We start from the raw sequence: 12,133 nt of genomic DNA, 5'->3' as shown, positions 1-12,133 counted from the left end.
AACTTTCAGAGAACCTTCAGAGTTGCGGATGACGGTGGAATCAGTATCAGAATCCGAGCTCAACCTGCACTGTTTCTATATGTAAACCGCTGTTTGGATAAATATGGCTTCAGGATGTGATGTCACTGGCAAAATCGAAAAATCAACACTCTCGGGCTTTTTTCAACACTGTGATTTTTTTCTTCAAATTAGACGGTGATCAATGATTCTCAACGGTTTACAAAAAAAAAAAATTGCATTTGCGTTCCCCTTCAACAAGATTCACAAGCCAATTTCAAAGATTTGAAATGTGAATTACAAAATAAGATGTCACAGACCTCTTCAGAGCTACAGTTTAATGTTACCTGGACGAGGTAGCTGGGTACCACCATAGCGTAGTGTTGCTCCCTCAGCTTGACCACGCTTGCAGAATTCCAAGAGCTTTTCTAGGTGGGCTTTGTGGTTTTGTGGTCCATGATCCGTACTTCGGTCCAATGGATCACCAATCTTTAACTTCTGTACCTCCCGAAGCTTTCACAGGCAAAGAGAAGGAATATAAATGGAAGTAATAAAACAACATAACTAGCAAGACGGGAAATAATATTTCAAAGTAACTCCATGCATTAAATGTCGAGATAAGAGTGGGAGGGTGGGAAGACCAAAATAAATAAATAAATACTGAGCTTGTAGGAGGAAAGTTACATTTCTGATTGCATGTCTGTGGCTGCCGCAGGCATCATCTTGTAATACCGTTATGCCTCTTTTTAGGCTGATAAAATGATAAAATATACGATACAATATTATATGCTGACATTATGCCTGAAAATGCGGATTCAAATGATCATCATTACATGTACAATGCTCTATAAGGAGTGCTGGTTCTGCCAAAGAAGTTTCTTGACTAAGTTTACATTCCTGGTCAGGTTGCCACTGCAACAAAGGAAGTCAGGGCAGGAATTTGGAATTTGATCAAGGTGTCGCCAACAGCTCCCCTACTCTTCGCGAAGGATACTGTGGGATCTTTAACATTCACCAACAAATGCCGGCAGATGGCCCAGTTTAACATCTATTGGAGAAAGGCACACGCATTGATGATTCACTCTGTCAGAAATACACCAGGATGACAGTTTATAGCTGGGCCGAGCTTCAAACCCAGGCTCGGCAGCTCAGAGGCGAGTGTGCATACCTCGAAGTTATCATGCCAGCCCCAAACGCATATTTTGTACATGCACAAGAGTGTGCAAATGCAACAGTGACCATGCCTTACTGCAACGCATTTTCCCACCTACCAATATAATCGGACATTCCAACTGGGGTCACCAATGCCATTGGAAGGAAAATTCTTTTTGAAGATTAGTGATTTTACCAGCTATTTGGTATTTATTTACCCCGTGTGAGCCAAGCGAAAAGCAGGGTTAAGCAATTGGTACACTTTGTCTGTCCGTCCATCCGTCCATCCGCAAATGTTAGTTTATCATCGAAGAACAACTTAACTTCAATTGAATGTTATATTTTGAACAAGAATCAAACATCAATTGGAAAATGAACTTTCGGTTTATCAGTACTTTGGATCTGAATGTGTCCTGAGCACGCATGCTCAGAGAGAAGTGAAATTTTTTTTAACTCTGTCTGCCTGTCTGGCAGTCAAACGAAATTGAAAATCATTCCAAACAGGAAACTTACTGTTTTTAGTGATGTCATAAAGGACACAAACAACAGGCACAAATAACTAATGTCACGTGTTAAATAAGGTGGCGTAAAAGATGCTGCAGCAACGGCGGTAAAGTTCTGAATTATTTTTCTTGAACCTTTAAAATCTTAATTTTATTTCAATTGAAATATATACTTGAACACTAGCGAACTCAAATCACCTTTTTGGCACTTTGAAAACCCTTCTGTTTAGCAGTACTTGGACCAAATATGATGGCATTTTACATCATCTCGACCAATCAAGTTTACAGTTCGCAAACCCTGCCCATGTCCTTTTTTTTCTCAAGACTGCATGCATTAAGGCGTGCTATGAACTATCTAGTTTGATATGTAATCTATCACAGTAATAAAAGTGAGTAATGTAGTTTATTACTTCAATTATTTTTGTATAGAGCATGGTACAAAGCTTGGAGGTAAGGTAGATAGTCGAGAGTGGGTTCATCAGATTCAGGAAATTCTAGATACTTTACTAGATTGGGCAAAGTATTGGCAGATACAGTTTAAAGTACGGAAATGTGGAATTCTATGGATGGGAAATAATGAAAATAGGGATAACATAATGCATAAGGACTACGTTCCCATGTTTCCTCCTATTCCTCTCCATATATACTGTACTAGTAAAGGTGCCCGTCTTCGGCGGGCATCACTGGCAACATTTAGTAAAAGACAGATAGCAAGAATGTATTTTAAACAATATATTATATCATTTTTATCCATTGATTATCATTCAGGTTTTCCACTTCGATGACATTACCACGTAGTTTAGTGACTACACAACGTGTACCATTCGTGAGTTCCGGAGGATCCATAGAGCGCATTAAAATTACAGGGCACCCTACTTTAAAGTGATCCAAAAGGCCGGATCAGTTTCGTCTGTATATTCATATCTTGTAGATTTTAGCTGGTCAGAAAGTCATGGTTTTGTGAAGAAACTACGGCACATGGAAAGTGCAAATTAGTCAGGTATGAACTCAACTGTTTTCTCCCCAAATGGAGCGTGATTCTATGAGCCGAACTCATCTTAGTGGTCCTCTAAAAAATGGGAAACATTTTTATTTCTTTTTTGTGCAATAATTCCTCCAATTTTGCAAATGGAGAACATGAACTGTTTAACTACCATAATCATCAAAACGAATTTTGAGGGGCCTCTTAAGGAAGACAATAATATCATTACTATATACAGTATATGTCAAATCTTGTTTCATTTCATGCAGTAACAAAAATCTGATGGTGGAACAAAAAAAGGGGCGTGCCGAAATATTAATATAGATATGTGTGTGTTTATATATATATATATATATATATATATATATATATATATATATATATATATATATATATATATATATATATATATATATATATATATATATATATGGTTCTCGGAACCGCAGGCAAACAACAGATGGGTGTCCCGAGACAGTTATGCCATTAATAAACGTGCAGATAGACCCCTTCCTTTTGTTTAGTGGGAAAACAAGGGAGTGCGTTGCGATGGTCTAATCGTTAGGATTATTAAATCATTTTCCCCTTTTATTTTATCCCCACTCTTTTTCTTTTCTTTTCTGAGGTAAATCTGCCTGTTTGCCCCTCGTCTCGTCTCATCTACCATAACCGTGCATCAATGTCTACCCGAAACCAGACATGTGCGGCGAGTCACGTACACTTTGGCAGCAAGGTGGGCGGGCTGCACCAGTGTCTGCCCGAAACCCGGCTCAGGCTGGCGGACCACGTGAGGGGTCAGAGCGAGTCGGAGCACCCGACTCGGGCGATGATGTTGGATTCGGCATGGCCCTCCCCCGAGCCTCGGGCTCTATAAAGGACGGAGAAATCCTCCGTGTGAGGGAATAGAAGTGTTGTGTTCGGTGTGGGTGTTTTCACGTGGAGTGTTCCTGCTTCTCGATTCCGCCCACGTCTCGCCTCGACTGCCCGCCTCCTGTTCCTAGACTCCGCCCACGACTCGCCTCGACAAACCACCTCCTGCCTGTTTCCGCCGACTGCTCCACCCTCGCCCTCTGGACTCAGCCCTTCTCCACTCAGACTCCTCCTTCAGAACAAGATCTCCACACGTGCGGCTGTGGCCAGAACAACGTGACTATTGTCGGGTACCACACCATGGAGCATCCCCTCCCCGAAACGCCCAGGTAGAGAGAGCATAACCTCAACCCCCTCCCTCCCTGGCTGCAAAAGTCCCTTCTCATTGGGGTTTCTTTTCCTGTATGTGTCTGAGTGTGTTGGCACCTGTCTGTTAAGTCAGTCTGTAGAAGATCATTATTGTTGTTACTGTTATTAATTTCACATCAAGTCTATCCTGTGTCTACTTTTGTAAGTTGCCTATAATATTATTGTCGCACTCCACACCTCTCTCCTCTTTCCTTGCGTTACATACCTGTAGTGTCCGAGGTGCAGCGGGACACGAGAGTGAGAGTGAAGTAGTAACTCTGCTTTATTTCCCTCTCGGATGCACACTACTAAAAGCCTCTAGCGGGCGAGTAACGATATATGTAACCCAACCACGTGACTACTATCATAAGCACTCCACGCCCATACAGCACTCCACGCCCATACAGCACACTCCTCCCCTTCTAAAATGACAATTATAAAATGACAATCATAAAATGGCAAAATGACGCCAATCAACAATCAAAATCTCCAAAGATCCGCGGACGTCTCCTGATCCGCCCCGGGCGGACAGCGCCGCCGGACGGCCCAGGCCCAGACGCCTCCTGGCTAGGTCGAGGTGACACCCTCGCCGGACTCGCCCCCAACTGCAACATCAAACGCCCCCCCCCCCCGGCCGACAAGCATGCTCGTCTCCCTCGGGCAGGACTGAATCAGGTAAACACCCTGAGTCTGCTAGCCCCGTGGGTGCTGGCACGTCTGGCCTTGCGCTACAACGTCTGGCCACGGCGACATCAGAAGCGGGGGCTCCACGTCACTCGGTACGGGGGGGGGGTGATGCGGAACAGCTATCATGCATTTGTTCCACGCGCTGCTGTCCCACACCAACACCACGCACTAGCGTCGGGCGCGACACCGCCCCAGCCACCGACCGTTCAGGTCGCAGCAAATCCAGCCTAGACCGCAACGCACATCCATACAGACGAATGGCAGGAGTGTCACCGGTGGCTGGATGGATAGCATTTCCATATGGCAATAAAAGCACAACAATCACTGTCTGCGCAGATGCAATCTTCCCTTTACGCGAAACACGTTTCAACATTTTAACAAATGACTCCGACTGCCCGCACGTGGCAGGATGATACGGTGCGGACTGCAGATGTCGAACACCGTTTCGACGCACAAAATCATTAAACTTTTGATTTGGTTTGGCTTTTTCTTGAGGCAATGTTTTATGGCCGGATGCCCTTCCTGACGCCAACCCTGGTCGCCTCTTACGACACACAGGGATATGGTACACCTATTCTAACCGGGGCATACACCGGGACCAGTACACTGGCACTCATTTCGCCGACCTCGGAAGGATGACAGGCTGAGTCAACCCCCTGGTGTTAATTCAGCAGCCAACGGGTCTTGAACTCAGGACCCTGGGATCCCAAGCCACCATCCTAACCACTAAGCCAACACCAGGCTTAATATATATATATATATATATATATATATATATATATATATATATATATATATATATATATATATATATATATGTTGTTCGTCTTTCTGCTGCTCCCATTAGGGGTCGCCACAGCGGATCATCCGTTATGATCCGCACACTGATTTGGCATAGGTTTTACGCCGGATGCCCTTCCTGACGCAACCCTGGTCGCCTCTTACGACACAGGGATAAGGATTGGGTTTCGCCATAATTCCGGGCTGCCCTACACCCTCTCATAGCGCGGCCCAGCGCAGAACGCCGTCCTCAAGCGATCCTCCAACCCAAGCCTCCGAGTAGCCGGATTACAGGCGCACGCCACTACGCCAGGTATATATATATATATATATATATATATACATATATATATATATACATATATATATACATATATACATATATATATATATATATATATATATATATATATATATATATATATATATATATATATATATACATATATATATATATACATATATATATATATATACATATATATATATATATATGTATATATATATATATACATATATATATATATATATACATATACAAATATATATACATATACATATACATATATATATACATATACATATACATATATATATATATATATATATATATATATATATATATATATATATATATATATATATATACATATATATATATATATATATATATATATACATATACATATATATATATATACATATATATATATACATATACATATATATATATACATATATATATATATATATATATATATATATATATATACATATATATACATATATATATATATATATATATATATATATATATATATATATATATAAATATAAATCGTTGCGGTTGTGGAAATTTGCAAACCACCATTCAGGTCCCATAGGTGAGATATCTCTGTAAGTACATGTGTAGTTAGCCCCAAACCCGTTGTTTAGAGGGAATAAATGTGATTCATTCGGGCTGCAACCCTTTGAGATAGCCGTTTTTCTGTTCTATCTTTATTTTGAACCAACTACGTCTCAACCGCCATCACACAACAACCACCAACCACAATGCCGCTTCACAACAACAACAACGCCAACAGCCACGATCTTTACCTTCACAACTCGCTCCCGCAAACATCGCATCACCGCCATTCCAAATGGCACCATGGCCATAAACCACCACCATAAACCCTCCACCGCCTTCACCTCTCCTCCTTCTGCCGCCATTCCCGCACCACCTGTGAACGCCGAGCGTCAGGCTGTCCTGGGCTCGTACGGGACGCGCGCCGAGCCGCGAGTGCAAAATGCGGCCTTTCCGAGGAGAATTCGGATCAGGAATGCTACACGCCCACTTCTGATCCATCCAATCAGCAAGCGCGGGGCGGTTTGGCCCCGCCTCCAGGTGCGTCGGTGTATAATCGAGATATGCAAATTCGAGGATCAGGGGAGACTCACGCCCCTTTTTCTCTGTCCAATGGGCGAGCGTGGCTCCACCCCCGAGCTCGTTCTGATCCAGAAATTTGCATATGGGTTCTCTTGCCAGCCTATAAAGCGCCGAGCGCGGGGCGAATCTCGGCAGAACCGGTTTTGGAAGAGAGGAGAGTCAGTTTTGGAGAGCAGAGTGTGGCAGCGGCAGAGTGTGGCAGCGGCAGAGTCGGTTTGGGTCGAGTCAGTCTCGGCAGAGTCTGTTTGGGCAGAGTCGGCCTCAGAAGAGCGGAGAGTGTTTTGGGCAGAGTCGGGTTGGAGCGCGGAGTGGAGTCGGGAGGCGAGGGCGTACAGGTGGTTTGCTGCAGTCGGCTAAGGAGAATTGGGGAAGAGACTGAAGAGCTCGGGTCCGAGGCAAGGAAGACGGCGGTCGGCGACGAGGTCGCGGTGGAATCACTCGTCGCGGGACCCAAGCAAGCCAGCTATACTCTTTCCCCAGAGCATCAACAATTCCCCCCCCCTTTTTTCCCCCGCGCTGAGATAGTGCAAAAAGGGGGCCCCTTTCCCACCCCACTCCAAGCAGTGCCAACGAAACCCGCGAAGGAGCGCGAAGTCGGGGCACCGCTGCGCTGCCACATTTGCGGCTCATCACAAAGACACGGGTAGGATCCACCCGGTCTCGCGGACCTGACCGCTCTTTCAGGTCCCACGCAAATATTGGCCCACAGGCCCCGTCTGCCCCCTTGTCTTTGAGGGTGGCCTTTTCTTTTACTTTTGAGTAAATGTGTTGTTGGCGCCGTCTGTAAAGTAAAACTGTTTAAGTGTTGCCGTGTGCTCGCGTAGTCGGTAGTATCTCTGCATTGTTGTGTTTCTTTTGTTGCAATTGCTTTATGTGTATTCTGTTTAATTGTATATGTGTGCTCTCCGTGTGCCGCAGAATAAATGTGCATCATGTTGAACTGTTTTCCCGTTTCGCTTCGTCTTTTCTTTTATTGAATCTCCATCTTGCTTCATGTAAAGGGTTGGTAGTGGGTTTAATACGCCCGATAATTAATCGGAACAGTCGAGGCCGACGATAACACCGCTCGGTTATCCCGATAGTACGGAACGGGTCGCTTAAGTGGCCTGTGTCCGGAGTCGACCTGCGGCGAGGTGCGATCGCCCGGTCTACCCTCCGCGTGGGTACTTAGGTAGGTCGAGTTTGGCGAACAACCCTATCCCACGCGGGGGCCGATTGGCACGATCGTGGTGAGGCCGAAAGGCCCACCCGTGACTAGTTCCCGGCGTTAGTCCAAGAGGGTCACGACGGAATTGTCCGGCCGGTGGGCGACGTGCCGCGATTCGAGTCACATGGCCGTTCGCACGCCGGCGGGCGCGAATTCGCAACAATATATAGAAATTAATATTTCGGCATGCCCCTTTTTTTGTTCCACCATCAGATTTTTGTTACTGCATGAATGAAACAAGCTTTGACATATTAGTAATGATATTATTGTCTTCCTTAAGAGGCCCATCAAAATTCATTTTGATGATTATGGTCGTTAAACCTATCTTATTATTATATTATATTATATTAATATTTCAGCACGCCCCTTTTTTTGTTCCACCATCAGATTTTTGTTACTGCATGAAATGAAACAAGCTTTGACATATATAGTAATGATATTATTGTCTTCCATAAGAGGCCCATCAAAATTCGTTTTGATGATTATGGTAGTTAAACAGTTCATGTTCTCCATTTGCAAAATGGGAGGAATTATTGCACAAAAAAGAAATAAAAATGTTTCCCATTTTTTAGAGGACCACTAAGATGAGTTCGGCTCATAGAATCACGCTCCATTTGGGGAGAAAACAGTTGAGTTCATACCTGACGAATTTGCACTTTCCATGTGCGGTATGTTTCTTCACAAAACCATGACTTTCTGACTAAATACAAAGTATTTCTTTGCTTTTTTTATACATGGTTGCCGTTTTGAAATTTTCATCGACCAATACCCGCTGCCCAGCCAGACCAACTGCCAACAAAGTTTCGCCCGGTCAGTTATGGTTAAACCCAAAATCATGATCATCGTTTTGGTGTGGAGGTGAGTACTGACAGTGTACTTGGGTCTTTTCCGGGTGGGTGCGGGATTGAGCACGTGCACATAAAAATCTCGGGTCTCCGCATTGTGGCGTACAGGCTTAAGTCATACTTCTGTTTACTACCGTAGAAAATCACAGAACCATCCGATCGACATGCTGTTAACAGATTCAGAATCAGCTAAATTCTACAACATATGAATATGTAGACGAAACTGATCCGGCCAGCTAAAATCTACAAGATATGAATATGTAGATGAAACTGATCCGGCCTTTTGCATCACTTTAAAGTAGGGTGCCCTGTAATATTAATGCGCTCTCTGGATCCTCCGGAACTCACGAATGGTACACGTTGTGTAGTCATTAAACTACGTGGTAATGTCATCGAAGTGCAGCTACTGCGGGACAGTCGAAGGGGAAAACCTGAATGATAATCAATGGATAAAAATGATGTAATATATTGTTTAAAATACATTCATGCCATCTGTCTTTTACCATATGTTGCCAGTAACGCCCGTCGAAAACGGGCACCTTTACTAGTATATATATATATATATATATATATATATATATATATATATATATATATATATATATATATATATATATTTATATATATTTATATATATATATATATATATATATATATATATATATATATATATATATATATATATATATAATATGTATATAAAATATGTATATAGTATATATGTATATAAAATATGTATATAGTATATATGTATATAAAATATGTATATAGTTTATATATATATATATATATATATATATATATATATGTATAAAGTATATATGTATATATATATATTCCTTTGTTGTATCCAACTTTTATGCTACTGTCCCACTAGCTAGCCATCGTGTGCAGCCTTTGGCTGCTGGTTGCATCATTTTCTGGGGGTGCAGCTGTGCTGTTGATGCAGTGTCTTCTATTACCAATACACTGGTACTCATTTTGCCAACCTCAGAAGGATGACAGGCTGAGTCCACCTCACCTAGTGTTAATTTAACGGTGACAGGGGTTCTAACTCAAGACTGGGAGATCTTAAACCAGCCACTTTAACCATTAAGCCAACACCAGGCTTACCCTGCTATCATTTTGTCTTTTTGCCCTCTGTCACCTCTTTCTCACAAGCTTCAATCTTGTACTGTAATTGGCATTTTAAACGGTATTTGTGTTTAGCTTACCACACCATGGACAAACTCATCATGAATAGAGTCCTCCACAAATAGATGCCCGGCAGCAATGCAGTTTTCTCCTTTATTGAAGAACACAGCATTCATTCCCTGCAGGTGACATGTATTATGGTGTTTTGAAACACAAGATACTTGCCTTGCACTAAACCTGTCTGCCAATCAAGAGTTCTTTAAATCTATCTCTGATATGATACCCACTCAGCAAAATCTCATCTTTGAGGGATATGCTTGTCCTGACACCATCACAACCACCTATTTTATATTAATGCTGCAAAGACTTGCGGATTGAAACATCATCATCCCTCGTGTAATGGTTACTTGGAGAATCGCTTATTCATCATCGTAGCAAAAAGATAACAGCAAATTTACTTTGGGGAGCATTTGAGTTAACATTTCACATGATACAACATTGTCAAACATACCATTCTCACTGCCTTGTCAAGATCGCAGTCACTGAAAATGATGAGTGGAGATTTACCACCCAGTTCCAATGATACTTTCTTCAAGTTGCTCATTGCACAGCTGTAGAAACGCAGAGAGCAACAATATGAACTAAAACTTTTGATGGCAATAAGCAAGTACACCTTAATATGTGGTTGTAGAAAAGCACCTGCACAGTAAAATCCAGGTATTTTTCATCCATGTGTGCTCTTTCCATCTGGATGTCTTTCGTCAACTATACTAATAAGTGTGTGTGTGTGTGTGTGTGTGTGTGTGTGTGTGTGTGTGTGTGTGTGTGTGTGTGTGTGTGTGTGTGTGTGTGTGTGTGTGTGTGTGTGTGTGTGTGTGTGTGTGTGTGTGTGTGTGTGTGTGTCATCTCCATATAGGGGTTCCAGAAAGTCAAACGGAGCACTCCCAGGACTCAAAGTATCCACCTCCGTATGAGTATGTGTTTGTGTATGTACGCGTGCGTGTGTGTGTGTGTACATGCAAGTTGGTGTTGTCTACTATCTCCACATGTGGGTTGGTTTCAGGAGGTGAAATAATAGACCTACCACGTCTCAAAGTATCGACCTCCGTGTGTGTGTGTGTGTGTGTGTGTGTGTGTGTGTGTGTGTGTGTGTGTGTGTGTGTGTGTGTGTGTGTGTGTGTGTGTGTGTGTGTGTGTGTGTGTGTGTGTGTGTCGTTGATTGGTATCTGCATATTCTGGTTTTAAAAAGTGAAATGGAGGTATCCCAGGTCTCAAAGTATTTGTGTGTGTGTGTGTGTGTGTGCATGCAAGTTACTGTTGCCTGCTATCTCCACCTGTGAGTGGGTTTTAGGAGGTGAAACTGAGACCCACCGGGTCTCAGTGTGTGTGTGTGTGTGTGTGTGTGCGTGTGTGTGCGTGTGTGTGTGTGTGTGTGTGTGTGTGTGCGTGCGTGCGTGTGTGTGTGTGTGTGTGCGTGTGTGTGTGTGTGTGTGTGTCATTGATTGGTATCCATATGCGGGTTTCAGAACATGGAATGGAGTACTCCCAGGGTGGGCTCAAAGTATCCACCTTCGTTTCGGTGAGGTGTCACGATTCATGGACCAAGGTGTGAAGTTTTCTGTTTTCAAAGTTTTGTGCTGAGGGGGCTCTTCATGATCGTCGCTAAGCTTTGGATAGCTTCCAACTGTCGTTTTTTGTAATAATATTCCTTGGGATGGTTTTTAATATCTCTGTGAGGTTATTTGTCATCATTCCTGTCGGTCCAGCTTTCATTGGTACAACTTTGGCATTCTTCAGCTTCCAGGATCTTTTCACTTCATTCTTGAGGTCTTGGTATTTGGTCATTTTTTGATTTCTGCATTGTTTAGTCCAAAATCACTGGTATTAACACCTCACTTAGCAATGCCTTCTTCTCTCTTTTTTGTACTGAAGTAAGATATATGGTCGCAATGCTTTGGTTTCAATGTTCATGCTCTATGGGATCATTAGGTCGTACGTGAGCGGTACTTCCAAGTTTTCAGTCCATGCTTTTGGTTAATGTTCCCACAAATTTTCTGGAACTGGGATATCATAGTTTTTGCAGATGTGCTAGTGGTTAACATGACAAACTCCGTTATGTCATTGTGTGTACAGCTGTTCTGACATGAGCTGTTTTTTAAATTTGTGTTCGGTCATTAAGCATAACATATCACTCTATTT

General features: G+C 42.7%; 1 protein-coding gene across 5 annotated transcripts in view; it reads right to left on the bottom strand.

The window, feature by feature from the left end:
* Positions 1 to 12,133, bottom strand: part of LOC147018598 (mitochondrial 10-formyltetrahydrofolate dehydrogenase-like) — a 168,521-nt gene that overhangs the window by 32,475 nt on the left and 123,913 nt on the right. For all 5 annotated transcript variants that reach the window (XM_085898421.1, XM_085898423.1, XM_085898422.1 and 2 more), the window contains 3 exons: positions 10,446 to 10,545; positions 10,015 to 10,113; positions 345 to 510 (listed from right to left, as the gene is read on the bottom strand). In XM_085898421.1, the coding sequence (XP_085754547.1) occupies positions 345 to 510; positions 10,015 to 10,113; positions 10,446 to 10,545 (365 nt within the window). The remainder of the gene's footprint in view (positions 1 to 344; positions 511 to 10,014; positions 10,114 to 10,445; positions 10,546 to 12,133) is intronic.

Source organism: Eptatretus burgeri, chromosome 10 (assembly GCF_056783735.1).
Source record: "Eptatretus burgeri isolate ZD-2024b chromosome 10, Ebu_testis_v1, whole genome shotgun sequence".
In the NCBI taxonomy this organism is placed as follows: domain Eukaryota; kingdom Metazoa; phylum Chordata; class Myxini; order Myxiniformes; family Myxinidae; genus Eptatretus; species Eptatretus burgeri.
This window is presented reverse-complemented; position numbering and strand designations above follow the sequence as displayed.